Source organism: Drosophila takahashii, chromosome 3R, assembly GCF_030179915.1.
Source record: "Drosophila takahashii strain IR98-3 E-12201 chromosome 3R, DtakHiC1v2, whole genome shotgun sequence".
Taxonomy (NCBI): Eukaryota; Metazoa; Arthropoda; class Insecta; order Diptera; family Drosophilidae; genus Drosophila; species Drosophila takahashii.
In genome coordinates this window covers 28,392,201-28,412,150 of record NC_091681.1, presented here as the reverse complement: position 1 = coordinate 28,412,150, position 19,950 = coordinate 28,392,201, and the positions used below count along the sequence as shown (strand labels likewise).

General features: G+C 48.3%; 4 protein-coding genes across 6 annotated transcripts; 2 read left to right on the top strand and 2 right to left on the bottom strand.

Annotated features, from left to right (window-relative positions):
- Positions 1-118: 118 nt before the first annotated feature.
- On the top strand, positions 119-2,299 carry LOC108058644 (uncharacterized). Its single transcript, XM_017143539.3, has 3 exons — positions 119-563; positions 623-1,146; positions 1,517-2,299. Exons 1-3 carry the CDS (start codon positions 391-393, stop codon positions 2,161-2,163), a joined length of 1,344 nt encoding a protein of 447 aa, XP_016999028.2. The 5' UTR covers positions 119-390; the 3' UTR covers positions 2,164-2,299.
- Positions 2,217-3,970, bottom strand: LOC108058643 (uncharacterized). Its single transcript, XM_017143538.3, has one exon. It carries the CDS (start codon positions 3,797-3,799, stop codon positions 2,423-2,425), a length of 1,377 nt encoding a protein of 458 aa, XP_016999027.2. The 5' UTR covers positions 3,800-3,970; the 3' UTR covers positions 2,217-2,422.
- Positions 3,971-4,910: 940 nt separating this feature from the next.
- Positions 4,911-10,804, top strand: ana1 (anastral spindle 1). 2 transcript variants are annotated; one of them, XM_070217644.1, is made up of 5 exons: positions 4,911-5,171; positions 5,242-6,836; positions 7,154-7,277; positions 7,335-9,570; positions 9,637-10,804. In XM_070217644.1, the coding sequence occupies exons 1-5, from the start codon at positions 5,043-5,045 to the stop codon at positions 10,605-10,607; spliced, it is 5,055 nt and encodes a 1,684-aa protein (XP_070073745.1). In that variant the 5' UTR covers positions 4,911-5,042; the 3' UTR covers positions 10,608-10,804. The 2 variants fall into 2 exon arrangements, with proteins under 2 accessions (XP_070073745.1, XP_016998990.3); XM_017143501.3 differs by having other exon boundaries at positions 7,335-10,804.
- Cftr (CF transmembrane conductance regulator) lies at positions 10,794-19,357 on the bottom strand. Of its 2 annotated transcripts, none has more exons than XM_017143504.3 (8): positions 19,167-19,357; positions 16,760-17,010; positions 16,531-16,662; positions 16,288-16,472; positions 14,399-16,227; positions 13,223-14,105; positions 11,951-12,647; positions 10,794-11,576 (listed from the first exon to the last, which is right to left on the bottom strand). In XM_017143504.3, the coding sequence occupies exons 2-8, from the start codon at positions 16,942-16,944 to the stop codon at positions 11,270-11,272; spliced, it is 4,218 nt and encodes a 1,405-aa protein (XP_016998993.3). In that variant the 5' UTR covers positions 16,945-17,010; positions 19,167-19,357; the 3' UTR covers positions 10,794-11,269. The 2 variants fall into 2 exon arrangements, with proteins under 2 accessions (XP_016998993.3, XP_016998991.3); XM_017143502.3 differs by having other exon boundaries at positions 16,760-16,993.
- Between the last annotated feature and the right edge of the window lie 593 nt (positions 19,358-19,950).

The window sequence follows — 19,950 nt, the reverse complement described above, 5'->3', positions numbered from 1 at the left end:
ATGAAAAGCCCAATGACTTACATTTGCCCAGAGCCAAGCGAAGGAGAAAGTGAAATTTTGCATTTCTCGGCGGCCGGCAGCAGCAACAACAACAATGGGTCCGATCTGGTCTGGTCTGGGCCATTGCCATTGGCAGTGAGCGGTACAGAGAGACCGGAGACCGCAGATCGGACCGGCTGTAGGCTCAAAGTCAAGCTCAGCCGTCTTCAGTCGTGGTTTTCAGCTCGACGCAAGCGAACGGACGTCTGGGAAACGCGGACGCGGCTTTAACCGCACGGAAAACGCAACGAAATCGAAAGTGTGTGCTTAGCGCGCGACTTGAATCGCCAAGTGATTCGTGGGGCGGGGGCAATACTCCCATCTATCCATCCGTCAACATTACGTGTCATCATGCCGCCGGCTGGCCAACAACTCCGGCTTGCAGCCCTTGTTTACCTGACACTCGGCCTGGGACTCTTATGCAATGCCAGCGATGGTGAAACTAGCCAAAAATATGCCAATGAATCACTCGCGGACGCAGAGGCTCCAGTTTGGTCGCAGTTTCTCGAAGACTACGTCTTGAGGTGGGTTCAAGGAGAGCTGGGAAATGTTCAAAACTAATTCCTCCCCCGCATTTTTGTAGCCAAAGCAGTAGCAGCAGCACAAGCCAGCGAAAGTCCAAAGACCTGCCCTATATGGGTGGGGATATGGGCATGAATGGGCCGCTCAACTATCACTCATCCGCCTACAAGCGACCCGGCAACAATATCTACATCACCAGGAGGATTGGCGAGGCGGTGGAGCTGGAGCCCCATCTGCGAAAGCCCGTAGAGAGCCAGAGTCCCATTGTGAATCCCCAATTCCGACCCATGACCAATCAGATGTTGCACCAGCAACATCAGCAGATGCAACAGCAGCAACAGCAGTTGCAGCAACGCCAGCAACCGGGTTTCTTGCAGCAACTTTTCGGCATAGGTGGCAGTAGCGGAGGAGGCGGAGGTGGTAATCCTTCCCAGCAGCATGTGCGTCCTGTGTCGCTGCAGCAACAGCAGCAAGTGCAACAGGCACCGCAGCAACACCCGCAACAGCAGCCAACCACTTTCCGAGCTGTTTCCGAAAACGACCTTTATCTGCTGGGAGCCATTGAGAAGTTGGTTTACAGAGTGGGTGAGTTGTAAATCAGAAAACGTTGAATATCAGAAAAATAATAGCCAGGGATCGTTATTCTTATGATTTTTTAAATAAAAATTATAAAATAATAACTATTTTTCAATTTTTATAATAAAAATTGCAGAATAAGTATTTTCCAATTTGTATAATAAAAATTGAAATTAAGTCTTGTTTTCCAATTTGTATTATAAAAATTGAAAATAAGTCTTATTCTCAAACTTTTATTATATAAATTGAAATCAAGTCTTATTCTCCAATTTGTATTATAAAAATTGAAAATAAGTCTTATTCTCCCACTTTTAATATATAAATTCAAAATAAGTCTTTTTCTCAATTATTATTAATAACAATAAATAAACCCCTTCAGATTACTTAGAAAGTCGCGTGCGGCGTTCGGAGCAGCTGATCTACTACCTCATGGCCGGAAACAACCAGAAGGAGGTGAAGGATCCCTGTCCCAGCAACTTCACCCGCATCAGCGACAACTGCTACTACATCAACAGTCAGCAGCAGGTGAACTGGAAGACGGCCAACTCAGCCTGCAAGGGTCTAAACTCGCACCTGGCCGAGTTCGAAAAGGTCTCTGAAAACGAGGAGATCATGGCCTATCTGCTGAATCAACCCGCCCACAGGGGTCGCGACTACTGGCTGGGCGGTCTCAATCCAGGACTTCTGTGGATCTGGTCCAACTCGGCCAAGCCAGTGAATCCCAACATGAATCTCACGTCCATTGCCATGACCCAGAAGGGTGAGAACTCGACGGCCGCCAATCTGGTGGACAGTTCCGAGCAGGCGGCGGCGGAGGAGGCGGCCGGCGAGGATGTGCTGAACAACACGGTGCAGATCGAGGGCAAGGGTCGCTGCCTGCGGCTGAGCTACAATGCCGGGAAGCACAGCTATGTGTACTACGGTCAGGAGTGCACCTCGCGACACTACTACATCTGCGAGCATGAGGACAAGACGCTGGACAACAAGATCAAGAAGATCACCCGCCAGCTAAAGCTCTTCGATTGAGGATCCGATCCTCATGTGATATGTACTTGCAGCTACCTAGCCATATCTATCGCTTAATTGCAAATGAATTTATTCTTGTGTTACACATTAAATATTTATAAATATTTATACAATTAATAAACATATCTGATAGTGTTTAGAACGTTTTAAGGATACTTTGTTCTTGCACAGCAAAGCTTTAAAAGAAAATCAACAGAGAAGGTAAACAGAACTGGGTTCCGTTGCTCAAAAGCGGAAAGTATCTACACAGAGATCGGGACTAGTCCGGATAGAGGTAGTCCTGCAGGATGTTCTGGAAGGCTATCTTGATCTTGCCGCGATCGCGCCCGTTTAGCTTCTGTATGTCGGGCAGCAGGCTCATCAGAAACATGGCATCCGGATCGGTCTTGCAGTCGCACAGCTCCACGCCGCCTCCATTCGATACGGATGCAGTTGGCGGGTTGCTGGCCTCCAGGCGCAGAGGAAGCGATGAAGGCGGCACTTGTTGATGTCCTCCATGGCCATGGTTGTGCCCGTTGTGCCGCTGACTCAGGTAGCTGTTGCTACTGCTGCTGGGTGCAATTGGCGTGGCCAATGCCGCTGTGGATGGTTCTGCTTCTGAGGGGTTAGCAATTCCTGGATTTCCTCCGCTGTGAGTGGTGGTGCTGACCAGATCGACAGGCTTGCTGAACGTGGGACGCACAAGGGAAATGTTCGGGTGGGCAGCCGGCTGCGAGGCGAAGTTTACCCCCGAAACAGCTGCAGTGGGAGCCTGGAGTTCTTGGGAGCGCGGACGTATTGCTCCCCGCATCTCGTCGTGGTAGGCACGCAACTGCAAGCGTCCCAAATGCATGCGGCTGGTGTGCGGCTGCTGGTTGGCATAACTACGCTGGGCCGACGAAGAACTGGACGACGTGGGCGCCATCTTGTGCGGATCCTGGTCCTCCTGCTCATCGTCGTCCGGCTCGTGGGCCTCCTGCTCGTAGTCATCGGCCGGCTCCTCGCACTCCGACTTGATGTCGTTGCTGTCCAACTGGCTGTGATACCTGCTGTTGCGCTGCTGCTCCTCCTCCATGATGTCCTCCAGCTCGGAGTTGTTGTGCTCCGCCTCGTCGAAGTAGTCCAGGTAGTTGTCCAGCTGCTGAGCCGCCGGCGGCGGCGACTGGTGGGCCGAGGCAGTGGGCTGGCCACCGCTGCTGGCCGGGATGGCCACCGATCGCTCCCGCTGCATGCGACTGGACAGGCTGGAGAGGTGCGCCAGGGCATCCTGCACCTGGGTGTCCAGCGACTTGGACTGCTGGTGCTTCTTGCGCAGATAGGGATGCAGGAAGAACATGCGGTCGAAGTAGGACCAGCAGGGCGGCACCTTCTCCTCCAGATAGTTGGTGTACTCGCGCCGGAACGAGATGCGCAGATTGGTCCACTTGGCCAGGCTGGCGCCCGGATTCTTCTCCAGCTTGAGGTCCACCTCGCGCCAGAAGTTCTCCACGTACGGCCGGCAGAAGTAGTACTTGTGGCGCGGATTGTAGATGGCCTCGTCGCGCTGGACAATGTCGATCAGCTTGAAGACCTCCTCCGTCAGCCAGCGGGACGCACTGCAGCTGGCATTCGGATTGCTGGACACGAACTGGCTGCCCCCGAACTCGGTCGTCATCATGGGCTGGCTGTGCTGGCTGTGTGGGGATCCAATGGTCCAATAGATACACTTTCAGACGACTTTTCCAGCGTTCGCCATGACTTTTGCGAAATATTTTTATTGTTTTTCCCAAGTGTTCTTTTAAGTGCTGTCGCTGGTTCCGCGGCGAACCAAACAGGCGGCGAAACTGGTTCCGAAGCGCAGAAGCTTTCGCGAACTACTCTGTTTATGCGTAGTTACATATTAATGAAAACTTAGGACAAAGACCTAAATATGTTAATTAAATAATAAGTGTTTTTTAGTGCTGGTTTAGTAGGTAAATTAGGGACACTTCAAACAGTAAACGCTCATTATCTATAGAAATTTTTAGTATTCTTATTTCTAGTCTGCAATGGTCTATTTCATAAGTCGGAATTTCCCTGCCCTTTAAAAAAGCGTGCGTCGTTAAAAGACACGCAAAGGGCTAACAAAAAGATACAAACGCGTGTATAGCCAAACAACTGGAAACAAATTTTCCACTACTAAGCTCCATTCAAAGAATAGTATAGTGTTTGCCCAATTGTTTCTTTTCTTCAGATTTGGTACGCAAATATAACTCAAGCAATTGTGTCAATATTTGATAATCCAAAAATGGAAAGTATAAAATGGAGAAATTCTGTCCCAAAACTATCACTGTTGAAACAGAGTAATCAAGATGAAGTTCTTCGCTATCCTTGTCCTTCTGTGCGGTATCGTAGGATTTGCTGCCGCCTCCGCTTCTACGACGACGACGGAAGCTTCTTATGACACCACTAGCGCTCCCAGTGCCCCAGTTCCAGCTCCAGCTCCTCCATGCGGAAGTGGTCCCAAACCTGAAGGACCCTGCGGCCAAGCTCCCCCAGTGAATCCCTGTGGACCCAACGCACCTTGTGGCAAAAAACTGTACTTCTTCTATTAAATAAGATTTAAACATTTCTTCGACAACCAATAAAATATGGCTAAAATATATTTATGTTTTCCCATAAGGATAATGTATTATTTAAAAAAGGACCTTAAATATTTGGTATATTTTGTCCATGGTTCGAGTGCGTGCTATGTAATGGTATATTTTGAGGACATATTTTTATTTGCCTGCGGTCACACTAAAACCGATATATCGATACATCGTGAGTGGAGGAATTTTTGAAGACGTTGTTTGTTTGATTTTACGCTCAAACTAAGTTTTTTTTTGTACTGCGTAAATGCTGCCCTTTATCCGAATATATTCAAGACATCGATAGAGCAGATGGCTCTGCAGGTGACAGTAAATGGAAAGTTCGGGGCCAACTTGAGGCGGCCCGTCAGCCGACTGGACGATCCCGAGCGGGTGCGCAAAGACCTCGAGAGTCAGCGTCGCATAACCCGTTTGCAGCAGGTAAGCCCTTCGGTTCGGAGCCCATTGCGCAGTAATTACCGGACTTATCGTGACCCGATTTTCCATCCAGGTGCGTGAGAAGTCCAACCACCTGGCTCGCCACATACGCGAGGAGGTGGCGGCCGAGAAAAAGCGTCAAATCGACAAACTGGAGCAGGTCAAGCAAAAGGAGCTAAATGCGTGGCGTGAGCATGTTTTGGTCAAAAAGCACCAGGACTACCGCTCGGCCATTTTCCAAGTGGGCGCCGCCCACCGTGCCGCAAGGGAGGAAAACGAGCGCATCGAGCAGCAGAAGCAGGAGAGAATCGAGAAAATCCAAAGGTGCCGCAAGCAGGCCTTGAAAAGATCAGGAAAAGCCAGTGTGGAGTTGAGAGCCACAAACGGAATGAATCTGAATGCGGAGGGACGTGCGACGGCGGGCACACAGACGCCCGTGGTGGAGGACAAGGAGAACCGGTTGGCCAGTGGCTGTCACAAGCCGTGCTGCAAGGGAAAACGCAAAAGGACAGCCAGCTGCAGTTGTGCCGCCACCGAGGAGGAAGGGGAGGAATCCTCCGAAGACGACTCTTCCATCCTAATCAGCGACAGCCCCACCAGCAACCGGCGTCTGCAGAAGACTCCGCCCGTAATACTGGACGTGGAAATAGAAGAAACCATTTCCGAGACCCACAAAAACCCTGAGGGTTTAGATATCAACGATCGGCACATTCAAACCAACCGCAAATTCAGCCATGTGGTGAGACCCAGTGAGGATGAAGTCCAGCGACGGCCGAGGTTCACCCAGATCAGCGATCTGGTGAGGAGAACCGAGACCACTACTACTATACGAACTGATCCAGGGCAGCAAGGGGAAGCAGTATCTGCTCCGCCAAGTCCCACGAAATCCCTACCAAGATCGCCCAGGAAAACTTTAGAGCGTGAGGAAGCAGTTCCCGCTGCAGCGCCCAGAAAATCACCGACCAGGGCGGCTACAGGATCGCCCAAGAAAACGTTGACAACATCACGTAATCAGAATACAGCCAAGCGAACGGTCTTGAAATCGAATCCAGCTCCTGCCAAGGTTATAGATGCGGGAATTCGAAAGGGTCAGAAGCCTCAGAAGGCCCCAGCCACTCTGCCCAAAGTCACAGCCATACAGGAGCCAGGAGCACAGGAGCCTCCGCGAAACCTACAACCCATTCCGGAGCAAAACATGCCAGCTATGCCAAATCCCACGATGACCCATTGTTATCCCGTGCCGCAAGTTCAACCATATATGCACCCATATGCCCAACAGCCGATGCAACCATATGCGATGCCATATTCAATGCCATTTCCCATGCAACCGCAGTATCCACAGCATCAGCCGGTGTATGCGCCGCAGCAAATGATGCCGCAGCAGCCAGTGGTTCATGTTCCAGCTGTAACTGCTCCACCAAGCACGGCCACGCAATCGACCGTCTCCACCACCACTTTTGTCATGTCGACGCGGGGCGATCCGAAGACCACTCAATCCGGACGCGTTCAGTTCTACGATCATGGCAATAAATACCATCGAACGTACGATGCTCCAACGCAAACAGTGCAGTGCAATGAGAAGGATGCCGGCCAACTGACTGCAATGGATCATGCTCGCATCGAGAACCAACTGAGGGAACTGCGGGAACAAGAACTGGACAAACTCAGGTGAGAACTTGATTTAAAGCAAGATTCGGAAAATAACACTCACTGTAAATAACTAAAAAATCACTTAAATCATTTAAGTTAAATGTCAAAAACTCATTGTGTTAAAAACGCGCTGTGTAAAAAAAACGCTGTGTAAAAAACACGTCGTGTAAATAACACAAATGACATGTGTCTGTTATTTATGTATCTAACATATGTAGGCTACAATTTTTAACACACATGTGAAATAAAAGTTTTCAAGTTTTTAACATGTGTGTCAAATTCCGAACTTCTAATAGTTGGATGTTTTTAATTCTAACATATCTTCATTCAAATAGAAAAATCAGCAACGATCGTGGTCAGAAGGCTCTGGAACGCGAGCAAGTGCGTCGGGATTGTGCGGAATTGACCGAGAAACTGGATGCCCTCACCCAACAGCAACCACAGCTTTTGCCCAGCGATGTAAGAGATGCCTTTAAGACTACTTTCTTTCACTAATACAATTTTATTTCCCATTAGGCCAACATTATACCGAGCCATCGGTTCGCGGATCAGGCTGCGAGGCGGGAGCAGAAAATGAACGAGGCCATGGAGCAGATGCTGCTGCGACCGGCCATAATCACCTGCCCAGAGGTGCGCTCTAAACCCACTCCTCCAAACACGTCGCGTAGCAAATTGAACAATCCGGCGGCACTCAATGTGGGCGAACCGCCTATTCAAATGGGTCGCGATAATCTCGGCAGCACAGAGAGCTGCTGCTCCATCCTCCTCGACTATGTGGATGATCAGAGCAAGCAGCTGAGGTCCGACTTGAAGGCCGAACAGTCCAACTCCCTGAAATCCATGAGGTTGCGGAGTTTGCTTGAGCGTATCGAAAAGATCCGCGTTCAGTTGCTGGAGGAGCTGAAGGCGGGCGAGGCAGTCGGATCGAGGAGTGACAACGCACAGGAGATGATCGATAATATACGGCAGGAGCGAGCGGATATTCTATCCGAGAGAACCAAGACGCTGAACGAACGAGAGTCTGATCTGCAGCAAAAGGAGGCTATTCTGGAGCAGCGTCTAAGGAAGTTCTACAAAGAGACAAAAAGTAAAAAATCCAGTGAAGGGGATCAGGCAAAACCATCCTCAAGAGATGACGGTCCACTGGAGATCATCATCAAAGTAAAGAGCGACGGCACGGTAAAGCAATATGTACCGAGAGGTAAATCGAAAGTAAAAGCCAAACCGGCAACCATCGATAATGAAAAGGAAGTACCACTGGAAGCAGAACCAGAAAAGCAGCCAGAAAGGGAAAACGGAAAGCAAACCCTGTCACAGGATCACCGACAGATATCCATAGATTCTAACTCCACCGCCTATCGCAGTCTGCCGCCGGTGAGCTACAAGAGTTTCAATCCGGGCATGGGTTCCATGCCTTCTCCGCCGGCTCCTCCTCCTGCATCGGCACCACTGCATCCCATGGTTGTCCAATATATAAATCGCCTGCTCGGAATGACCCGTCACAGCATAGATGAAATGGGTGTTAGCTCCTCGTATGTGGCCACACCCACGACATCAATAATCAACTCATCGAGAAACATGACGCCTTGCGTCGAGGCTGAAACGGGGAGAACTGAGGCAACTCCGGATGATGCGACTGCGATGCATGAGCAGCGCATGGAACGGGTGCAGACCTTCATTGACGACAATCGCAGCTTTATCAATGAGTTGGAAGACTCGATTCGTTGCCAGCAGCAAATGCAAAAGGAGCAGAAATCCCAGGACAAGGAGAAGAGTATACGGGCATTTGATCAGTTATGGAACAAGCGATTGGCCAAGAATCTAGAAGAATGTCAGCCAAGCACCAAGGACAAAGAGCAGATAAGGGAAATGATGCAGGGGGAAAGAGTAGCTTCCCAGGGAGAGAAAGTTAGGCAGCAGCGAACAAACGACAAAGTGCAACAGCAAAGAGATCAAAAGGGCAAGAAACAGAGTCCTGGCGGAATATCTCTAAGCCTCCCAACCGATGTCGCCAAGAGTACGCCTCGCTTTGCAGCCGATAAGTCGAAATCGCAGACTGCCAGTGAAGAGTCCTCTGCCCGGAATATGGAGCGTTATGCGCAGCTCACGGAGAATTGCACGCAGCGAATTGCAGAGCTCACGGATCTGATTACCAAGGTGCGCGAGGAGAAGCAGCGACTGGTGGAAGTCACTCTCACTTCGAACAGTGATGGTGAGCGCCAGTCGACGGAGTACTTTGACCTCCCGAATGGACAACGACAAGCCAGATGCCGGACTTTGTCCGATCGCAGTGATTCCCAAACGCCCTCCACATCGGAGGCGTTGCCTCTACAGAAGAATAAACCAACGGCAGCCAGCAGGGATAGTGGCATAGCGGACTCGCGTCCCATTACCGCCCAGGGACAGGTTAACGTAGATGCGGAACCCATCTCGCTGAATTCCTCGACGCAAGGCAATACGGCTCGCGGGCGAATGAAGGCTCCGCCGGCCACAATTCGGCGCTACAGTCCTCAACTGAATGCCGAGGATCTGGCGCACGAGCTGTCCACGATTACGGAAGTGGAAACGCCGGGACAATCGCACATAGTTGCCGCTACTCCAGTGCCCAAGCCGTTTCCCAGCTTCGATGAGTACGCCAGGGAACTGCAGCTGGATTTGGCCCGCTTGGATGCGGATCAGAGCCAGCGCCTGCAGAGCGAATTCAATGAATTGGTCCACGTTATCAATCAGCGCACCGAAGGAGCTGACTACCGTGAGTTTCCTAGCATAAATGCCTATCTCCATAACATGACCAGCACCCGTATCCACCTGGAGATAGGTCAGGACGCCACTCTGTCGCCGGGAGAACTGATGCGACAACTGCGTGTGGTCGATGAGAATATACAGGACTTCCCCAAACGGCGGGAGTACCTGCAGAAACTGCTGGCCCGGCAACCCGCCGATCAGAGGGAACTGATTGACAGTGCCAGTCTCGAACAGGATTCTTCGGATTCCTTTAACGTAGAAGAAGAACTGCGCAAGCGAAATATCCTGAAAAACTCATTTCGACGTGGTAATGCGACGGATCAGGAAGTGGCCAGCAGCACGCGGCGGGAAAGCGTCGCCCCGGCGAGAAACGATCCACCCAACGAGAGTGGCATTGATCCGCTGTCGGGCAGCAACTTTTCCAGCGACGCGGAGCAGCGAGCACAGTGCTGGCATGCCACAATGCATCAGAGGCAACAGCAGGCGGATGAGTTGTGCAGCAGCACCACCACCTCCTCGCCGGAACGGCCTCCACGGAAGTCGAGGCTGCGTGGAGGTCAGGATCGGAGTTACAGGTCCAAGGATGACTCTACTACGGTGCAGGATGCAAGTCAGATAGGAAGATCCCTCAACCTAAGGGAATTCCTCACTCGGGAGCTCCTGAAGCATCGGGTGCACAACGGCGACACTTCGGAGTCATCAGATGAGTCCTTGAGGGGACACTTCCTCAAGTCAGTTCTACACTCACTCTCGCCCAGCAGCATTACGCAAACTCCGGGCGTGGGCCAAAGCCATGCCACCGGAGCCACCAACGACAGGCAAAAGACGTCCACGCCAGTGGGATCATTCCTCTCCATTCCAGAGAAATCCGGGTCCGTTAACAGCACTGGCACTCAACTATTCTCCGGGGAGAGTCACATCTCCCTGGTGAACTATCCAGATGGAACGCCACCCATTCCTTATGAACAAAAAAGTAAACAGAGTACAAACCAAACTCGCCAATCCTCAGTAAAGACATCCCATCGAAAGTCACCTCGAAAATGATCGCACAGCTTTGCTCAATTCGTTTGCTTAGGTTTTAAATTGTATTATCGATTTTTATGACAATTATTTATATTTTAATAAACTTTTTGCAATTATGTATCCAAAAAATGACCATCGAAAACGATTTAAATTTTATCACCAATTTGTATGAAAATTATTTATATTTTAATAAACTCGTAAAATATTTATTCAATATCTATCTAGAGTTTCAAGTACAATGGTTCAGTGTAATCACATGCAATAATGTACAGAATATATATACAGTATATATTGGATGAACTAACTAATGAGTGTTTAAGTGTTCAGTTCTAGTCGGTAACCAGAAAGTAAGTATCTTCTTTGTCATGTTCTAAGTTGGAGTACTTTTCACTGGCGGTCTACAATAAAGTTTTCATACAAATTCAACATTGAAATCCCGTGGGGGAGATTACATCTAAGTACAATACGTATAAGGCAGCACATCTAGACTTTTCGTTTACAAACTTAACTAGACTAAGTACATGAACCATTGATGAACCATTGTTGTGTAAAGGAAATTCATTTTGGTACGGCTATCGTTTTGGACAATGCTCCGTTTCGCTCCGTTTCCGGAGCCCAATAGTTGCAACCTTGAGCCATTTATAAGCACCAGATTTGGGTAAATGCGATTAGGTCACAGCTTCTCATTCCTGCCCTTCCTCCTCCTCGCGATCTCGCTCCTCGTCGCGCTCCCTCTGCCTCCTCTTGTGACTGTCACTGGCCGTCTTTTTCAGGGCATCCGCCTCGCCGCCCGTGGCCTCCACCATTTGCCGGAGATGTCCTTGAGACTTCTTGAGCAACAGATGTGGAACATCGAACTCCACTGCCACGCCGGCATCCATCACTATAATCCGATCCGAATCCATAACAGTGTGCAGACGGTGGGCCACAGTGACTACAGTGCAGTGCTTGAACTTGATGCGGATAGTGCGCTGGATCAGGGCATCGGTTCTGAAAGATGAAATATGAACGCTTAGATCTCGGAAACTACAAAAGCGAGAAAGTTGAGATTTCCCACACATATTCTTGGGCTTCCTACGCAGCGAAAGTTTATTTGAGCCGAGCGCCTCGCCCCCTTTAACGCCCACAATCGCCCACTAACAATTTTAAAATGTGTCTGGTGCCCACACCGTTAAAGATTTCCGAGAAGTATAAATGCAATTTTGTTGTGCATATTTATACCTATCGTAATGTAGAAGACATTTTTCAAATCGGACCATTCATTCAAAAGTTATGCGCAATCAAAAAAATGTGTATATCTACCTCCCTCGCACTCCCTATAGTAAAGAATAGTAGTAGGAATAGTAAACCCCTAAAATACTCACTGCGGATCCACATTGGCAGTGGCCTCGTCAAGCACCAGAACCTTGTTGTTCCTGAGAATCGCTCTCGCCAGGCAGAGCAACTGCCGCTGGCCCACGCTGAAATTGCTGCCCCGCTCCGTGACCATGTAGTCCAGGCCGGGAATGGAACTTCGCAGCTCCACGTCCTCTAAAGCGCCCCACAACTCGGCGTCGGTGTAGCGCTCAAAAGGATCCAGGTTGTAGCGAATGGTGGCTGAAAACAGCACTGGGTCTTGGGGAATAATCGAAATGCGGGTGCGGAGGACCTCCAATGAAATAGATCCTGTCTCTATGCCATCGATGAGAATCTCTCCCTCGATGTGGGCCAGCCGGAAGAGAGCTCCGATCAGCGACGACTTTCCGGCTCCTGTCCGTCCCACGATGCCCACCTTCCAGCCCGCCTCGATGGTGAGATTGAGGTTCTTCAGCACAGGCGATCCATTCGGATCGTAGCGGCAGCTCATGTTGCGGAACTCCACCTGACCGCGAGTTGGCCACTGCTGTGGCGGAGACTTCTCGCTCAGCGCCGGCTCCTGATCCAGTTCTGTGTACTGCAGCACGCGTTCCACGCTGGTCATCTGCTGCAACGACTCGGCCACCTGTCGCACTCCGTACTGCACCATGCCGGTGAGGATCATGGCCTGGGCAATGGCCAGACCCACGTTGCCACTGTAAGTTGCTGAAAGGAAAGAGGAAACATATCAGTTTAGCTCTAATAAAATCCTAACAAGAGAGAAATCGTGTCCCGACTATCTATCACTCGACTAAAGGAAGTGCGAGAAAGATGGATATAAACATTTTTTTGATTGCGTATAACTTTTTAATGAATGATACGATTTGAAAAATGTCTTCTACATTTCGATAGGTATACATATACAAAACAAAAATGCATTTATACTTCTCGGAAATATTTAAAGGTGTGGGCGCCAGACACATTTTAAAATCGTTAGTGGGCGATTGTTTGGGCGTGGCGCTTGGCTGAAATAAACTTGCGCTGCGTAGGAAGCCCAAGAATATGTGTGGAAAATCTCAACCTTCTAGCTTTTGTAGTTTCCGCGATTTCAGCGTTCATACGGACAGACAGACGGACAGACGGACATGGCTAGATCGACTCGGCTAGTGACTCTGATCAAGAATATATATATTTTATAGGGTCGGAAACTCTTCCTTCTCCCTGTTACATACTTTTGCACGAATACAATATACCCTTTTACTCTACGAGTAACGGGTATAAAAATCCCATGAAAAACTCACTTTCACTGGAGATGATAAAACTGAAGGTGACGGCGGTGAGGAAGACACAACTGACGCAATCCAGCCACAAACCCAGAGCCGTATTCGCAGCCATGGTCAGTTGCCAGACGCTGCTGTGCACGTCCTGCAGCAAATCAAACTCCTTGGCCACCACATCCTGCAGCTGGCGGGATCGAATGATGGCCAGACCCGAGAGGGAGGCACTCAGGTGGGAAAACACCGGACTGCGGCAGATGCCCTCCAAGCGCTTGAGATCCTGCGAGGGTCGCAGGTACAGCTTCAGGACGAGTATATCCACAACAGCCACCACCAGCATGGCGGCCACCAGAACCGGATTCAGTATGCCAATCACAATCAGAATGCCGAACATCACCAGGGCGATCTGGATAAAGTCCATCATGGCCCGCGGCAGCAGCTCATCTATGGCGCCCATGTCCTTGGAGAAGCGATTCAGAATCCTGCCCGAGGGAGTGGTGTCGAAGAATCGCATGGTGGCGTGCAGGATGCAGGCGAACATGCGATCGTGCAGCACCTTCGAGGCGTGCATGCAGATCTTGAAGAACAGGAAGCCGCGGAACGTGGTCATGATCACCACGGCAATGATTAGGCCGCCGTAAATGTACATGCACTCGAAGGTGGTAAAGCTGGTCGCCTCACCCTGCGATCGCTGGTGCTCCTGCTGTGTCCAAATGTTGGCAAAGTAGTCCGAGCTGCTGCACACCACCTGGGACATGACCATCACGAAGACCATGAAGCTGAAGCTCAGGAGAGTGCTGCCCGCATGGAAGTACTCGTACCAGACGCGCGGTGAAATGCCGCCAGAGGCTTGGGCCTCGGCCAGAGCATCCTCATCCACTTCATCATCTAGCTGCGAGCTCTCCAACTGAAGGGGGAACGTATTAATTAATTAGAATATATAGTATATATACGCAGAAAAAAAAACCGATATGAAATAGGGTTATTTCTACCTTATTTCATATTAATAATAAGAATAATATCAACATGATATTTCATCATATCATAAAAATACCAAATATAGTATTTTTTGAGTAAATAATATAAAAAAAGATTAAAATAATCTTTTTTTCATATCAAAATGATATGAATAACTTGATCTTTAAAGCATTTCAAATTGACCAGTACCATTTTTTTTCTGTGTATAAATTATAAACCCACCGATTTGCTGCCATGCACCGAGCTACTCTGCTTCCTCAGCTGCTGATACCCATCCTTTTCGCCATCGATGAAGGGTATGTCCTCGTCGTCGCTCTCCAAGGAGTTAGCACTGAGTGGGGAGGCTTGCCGCTGACTGTTTTCCGCCTCATCCTCCGCCTTGGGCCGCTCGAGCAGCTTCGCAAAGTCCAGATCACTGTTGATCAACTCCTGGTAGGTGCCCTGCCTCAAGATCCTTCCCTGGTCCACAATCACAATGATATCGGCCTCGGAGAGGAAGTGCACCTGGTGCGTGACCAGTATGCGAGTGGCCTTCAGCTGGGCCAGTCGTCCCCGGGGTCCAATCACCTCGTCGAACAGATGCCTACCCACGTGCGCGTCCACGGCACTTAGTGGATCGTCCATCAGGTAAATCTGCGCCGGCTTGTAAACGGCCCGAGCCAAACTGATGCGGGCTCTCTGACCTCCGGATAGGGATGCCCCTCGTTCGCCCACAACCGTTTTGTCGCCATTCGGCAACTGCTGGAAGTCCGTGGAGAGGGCACAGCAACGGGTGACCTCCTGGTAGCGCTTCCTTTCGTACTCCTCGCCAAACAGGATGTTATTCCTCACCGAGCCCGTAAAGAGCCAGGGCTCCTGGGCGGCATAGGAAACGCCGCCCTGGATCACCACTCCGCCATCGATGACCGGCAGTTCGCCCAGGAGCAACTGGAGGATGGAACTCTTGCCGGCACCCACGGGTCCAATCACCGCACACAGTTGTCCCTTCTCGATCTGCAGATTGATGCTCTGCAGCGTCCTCTGCGGCTTCTCATTGTCCCAACTGGCATTGATATCCTTGATGGTCACGGCCCTCGCGTCTCCGCCATCCTGATCGGTCTTGTGCGTGAGTCCCTGGGTCCGCTCCTCGCGTCCCTCGAGCAGGAGGAAGTCCTGAATGCGACGCAACGAGACGAGGGCCTCAGCTCCGAAGCTCACAGCCAATGGATACCAAATGGCGGCCACCAGTTGCAGGATGTTGTAGTAACTGGCTGCGGAGAACACGAAGTCGGCGGTGATCGGCTGGCCCAGGAGAGCAGCCGCTGCCAGGGTGATATACAAGGTGGATCGCTCCGTGAACACCATGGTGCTGAGGTAGAAGCCTCGCAGGTAGGATGCATAGCGGATCTGCTGGATCTCGCGGCGCCGAGCCTCGGCCACCACCGCCTGGAAGGGCTTCTCCCAGGCGTACATCTTGATCACCTGAATGCCCTGCACCAGCTCGTTCATGATGCCCACCCTGGCGTCCGTCCGCTCCGCGATTCTCATCCGCAGCACCGAGGTCACCTTGCTGAGGGCCGTTTGCACGGGTATCGTCTTCAGCAGCAATCCCACCACTCCCACTATCGCCGGGATGCCAATGTTCAGCCAAATCAGGTAGCACGTTAGCGTCGCCTGCAGCGGCATTATCCAGATCCAGTGCATGAATATGAAGCCATAGTCCAGGCGATTCACGTCATTCGAGAGCAGGTTGATTAGGTAACCGGCTGGTGTCTGGCCAGCCGTTTTCATCGAGAGCCGAAGGGTCTTGCGGTAGATCAGCGAACAGCAGGCGATTCGCATCCTGGCGCCCATCAGGCGCTGGCGCAGATCGACGTGGTGGAGCAGGAAGCAGCAGAAGAGCGTCGAGGACACCAGGATGGCGCCCAAACTGTACATGTCGTTCCAAATGTACTCAATGCCCTGATCCAGGATACTTCGCACAACCGTGGCATTGTGGTCTGCTTGGTCTGTGGCAGGTTGAATCGCTTCCTTGATCGGATCTCCCTTATCCAGGGAATTGGGGGAGTAGACTGAAATATGTAAACATTATCAGGAACCTGATATTTGCCGTTTATTCAAGTTCGACTTACCATCCGCTGATGATCCGCTGGCATCGGCGACAGCCTGACTCATCACATATCTTCCTATCGATCGTGCAGTTCGATTCAGGGAATCCGATACTGAAATCTCGTTAACGGCGATGTCTTTAAGTCCCACAACATTTGGTTTCTGGAACTGAATCAACAACTGCGCAAGAACAGCTGGAATCAAGGTCCTATACGAACGGAGTAGCATTGACAGATAAGCCGGGTCTTATTACACTTCATACTCACTTGATCACTATGTAGATTAAGGAAATGAGGCCATTTACGATCGTAGGACCTAGGAAGCAACGAAACAGGGCGTTTTTGAGGCGGGGCTTGTCTTTTTTGCGATGCGATCGTTCCAGTTCCTTAAACCATTGACTGAAAAATAATCATCAGCTTTATTAAAATATTCTTAAATAGATTTAACCAATAAGAATCAGTTCCATTGTGTTTCTTGTCAATAGAAAATACTTACTCCTCCAAGCGGTCGCCCAGCTGTTCGGATCGATCATCTTTGAGACATTGCGTCAGGTCATCCGTATTCAGGCCTCTTCGGGATCCCCGATACAGTAATGGTATTGCCCAGGCAAATATCAATTGGGATATAATATTGGCATGCTGGCGCGGGTTTTCGCGCTTTGGCTTGGCGCTGCTATCCATGCTATCATATGGATGGGTAGCTCCCGTCTAGATCTGAGTCTCCTTCTACCTGCAATCGCAAGTAAACTAAAAGTAAACTCATGTTAAATAATAAAGACCTGCAATTTCATTGGCTGGAAGATAAGAATACGTGACAGAGACTGAGTAATAATTAGCGTAAACATTGCTAATAAGAGATCTAAAGACCTTTAGTTTAAGATATTAGATCAAACTTGAATTCAAGGAGAAAGTATTAAAAATGTTTTAATAAATACTAATTATTGTATGAATAGGGGGCGTATTTATATAAAAAAAATAATTAAAAATGTTGCAAAAAAATCTATAATTTGCGAATGACAAATGTCTACTGTATCCTCTTGCATTCACATGTCTTAGTGATACAGACGAATGAAACAGGCAGACTAGTCATGACTAGTCTAGTAAGAGCTACTTCCTTATCAGTAGAGACCTTGACCAATAAAGGGTAATCTGTTATATTTGAGGTTGTTTTATATAAATAAGAAACTAAGGGAAATAAACACGTTTCCAATAGGCTACCATAAACTAGAGACTTTACTTGTCTGATAAAGTTTACGTGTGACTAGGACCGCGGTTTTTTGGTAATGGAGAGTTTTAATACGGACTCTGCTTTAAAGATAAAAATGATTAATGAATTGGGGTTTTATGAAGAGAGCGTGGAACGAACTTTGCTCAGCATAGACTAGACACGGGTCAATCACACGATATCGGTCGTTAGCTTATAATGCCTAGGCTATTTGCTTTGTCTGTAACTGATAGCAAACGACTCGAGGAGCGTAAATCAAAACGCATTTTGAGCCGCACACGACACTTGCACATCTTCGTATGACAATAATCATAATGTTTATTAATTGGTAAGCTAAAGTCCAGAGACCTTCTCAGATAAGCAGGATTTAGGCACGTATATTCTACTTATAAATATGGCTGTTTTCATACGGAGGTTGCCAGCCAGGGAAAAATATTATGACCCAGTTACTTGCAGCGGAAATTTCACTTTTCGAATTAAAACTTTATCCAACAAACTTCACAAGTCGAAGTGATTGACCGGCAAATGTGCATGTTGCACTGTTGCTCAATGTGAAGTAATATAGATTTCCAACGCCCCTTATACGCGTCACCCCTTTTTTGAGTTAATAGATTTCAATTGTCTGGGATCGCAGGCAATTAAATAAATGTGACGTTGCCAATGAATTTACGTAAATTGATAAAAGTGGGTGGGCGCTATTCGATTTAAGCTATTAAAGCAATTTACGAAGTATTTAACAGATAAACATTATCTACGATAACAAGTTTTCGTGAGAGCTCAAAATAGCCCACATTTTTATCAGCTCTATTATCTCTGCTTGCGGTTAAAAATATTTAATTTAGTTATTTCAGTCAGCTGCACATTTTTAATGTTATTTCAATTGTTTAGAACAGGTTTTGTATGCAGCAACGGTGACAAGCAATTCGACGTTTCACGTTTCATAAATTTTCAAACGAAATCAAATTTATGAACCCGCTAAATAAACACAGACAGAGGAACACTAAGACAAAGATAGCTTTGGTGACTACAAATGTGGCAACAGATTGTAAAACAGTGATTAATTTATTTTTGCCGGTACCGCAAAGTCATTTACAGTGAAACTTCGAAAGCTGGAAGATATTCGCAAACGCCCGGAAAAACACTTAAACCAAATGTATTGACTGTTTCTGGGTACCTAAATAAGTCTCATAGATTAATAAGATTATAATCTTATCAAGATGATTGTTTATGGTGTAGGTTTCCCTGCGCACATACACAAATGCACACCGGGCCAATCGTCGACCTCACAGCAAACAAGTGGTTGTTGGCCGGTCGTGGCAGACCAAAGGTGCTTAAATTGCGGCTGTCTGAATGGAAAACCGGCATTCCAATTGCTTTGCATATGGAAAATTTTCCACACTTCCCATACAATGGAAGAAACTAAATTTAATAACGGTTAATGACGTAAACGCGAAGGGGGAATTGCAGCAGACGCCGACATAACAGCACATTGAGCACTGAGCACCCGCACCGCACCCAGACTATCAGAAACAAAGAGCCAAATTCGCACACACCAATGCCAATATGCAGTACATACATATATTGTAGAGATATAATTGTACAGCACTTCTTACGCGATTGTGCTGGGCTCCAAATTTTCAATTCGCCGCTAGATTAAATCAATTAATTTGCCACTTACAGGCGCTACCGGAGCATTAATGAATTCCCTCCACTGTTGTCTATCTATTATTGTACCACTTGGAACTGTCGCGACCGAGCAGCACGTGCAGAAATAGTACGAATACTATCACAGGACGCCGACTAACACACACGCACTCCAACGGACCAACAACCACGACCCGAAAAGCGCCACACGTCTGTCTCTTTCAAAAGTTGGGGACCGACTGAGAGCTTCTGGGGAGCTAAAGTAATGCGTGAACGTCGATGATTCAGACCAAGTGGAAGAGCAGCGGGTTGGGTTAGAGAGACCCTCTCTCCTACACTATACTACCAAAGTTCAGAAGGGAATTGGGTTTGGTTAAACATAAGTACCTAGGTTTTTGGTAAAAATAGGAATATTTAATACGGTTTTTTCCTGTTATTTAGTAAAAAACTTCCTTAAATCAATAATACTTAATTATTTAAACAGTTAACAGTTTTCATCACTTTTCGTCTGACTTACCCATACTAAAATTTCCTTAAATTTTTTTAATTTTTCTAAGGGGCTACATCACGATTTTTAGAAACAAATCTTAAAAAATTAACATTTTTAGATTTTGATGTCAGTCAATTGGAAATTTTATTATGAGCTCAACGAATTATGACATTACATTGGATCATTATATCCTTTGTATGGCCAAAATACTGAATTTTTGGGTAGAAAATCAAGATCTGGGTTTTTGGTAAAAATATCTTTACTTTTTAATAACTGGGCCAATAATTGTACCAAATAACAAATTCGTGCCTTTTTTATATGATTTGAA

Coding starts and splice junctions, on each gene's coding strand:
- Cftr (XM_017143504.3), bottom strand. CDS start 16,944: ATGGATAGCAGCGCCAAGCCAAAGCGCGAAAACCCGCGCCAGCATGCC. Junction 16,663..16,759: donor CTGGGCGACCGCTTGGAGGA/GTAAGTATTTTC, acceptor ATTATTTTTCAG/TCAATGGTTTAAGGAACTGG. Junction 14,106..14,398: donor CGGTGCATGGCAGCAAATCG/GTGGGTTTATAA, acceptor TTCCCCCTTCAG/TTGGAGAGCTCGCAGCTAGA.
- LOC108058643 (XM_017143538.3), bottom strand. CDS start 3,799: ATGATGACGACCGAGTTCGGGGGCAGCCAGTTCGTGTCCAGCAATCCG.
- ana1 (XM_017143501.3), top strand. CDS start 5,043: ATGGCTCTGCAGGTGACAGTAAATGGAAAGTTCGGGGCCAACTTGAGG. Junction 5,172..5,241: donor GCATAACCCGTTTGCAGCAG/GTAAGCCCTTCG, acceptor TTTTCCATCCAG/GTGCGTGAGAAGTCCAACCA. Junction 7,278..7,334: donor CACAGCTTTTGCCCAGCGAT/GTAAGAGATGCC, acceptor ATTTCCCATTAG/GCCAACATTATACCGAGCCA.
- LOC108058644 (XM_017143539.3), top strand. CDS start 391: ATGCCGCCGGCTGGCCAACAACTCCGGCTTGCAGCCCTTGTTTACCTG. Junction 564..622: donor CTCGAAGACTACGTCTTGAG/GTGGGTTCAAGG, acceptor GCATTTTTGTAG/CCAAAGCAGTAGCAGCAGCA. Junction 1,147..1,516: donor GAAGTTGGTTTACAGAGTGG/GTGAGTTGTAAA, acceptor AAACCCCTTCAG/ATTACTTAGAAAGTCGCGTG.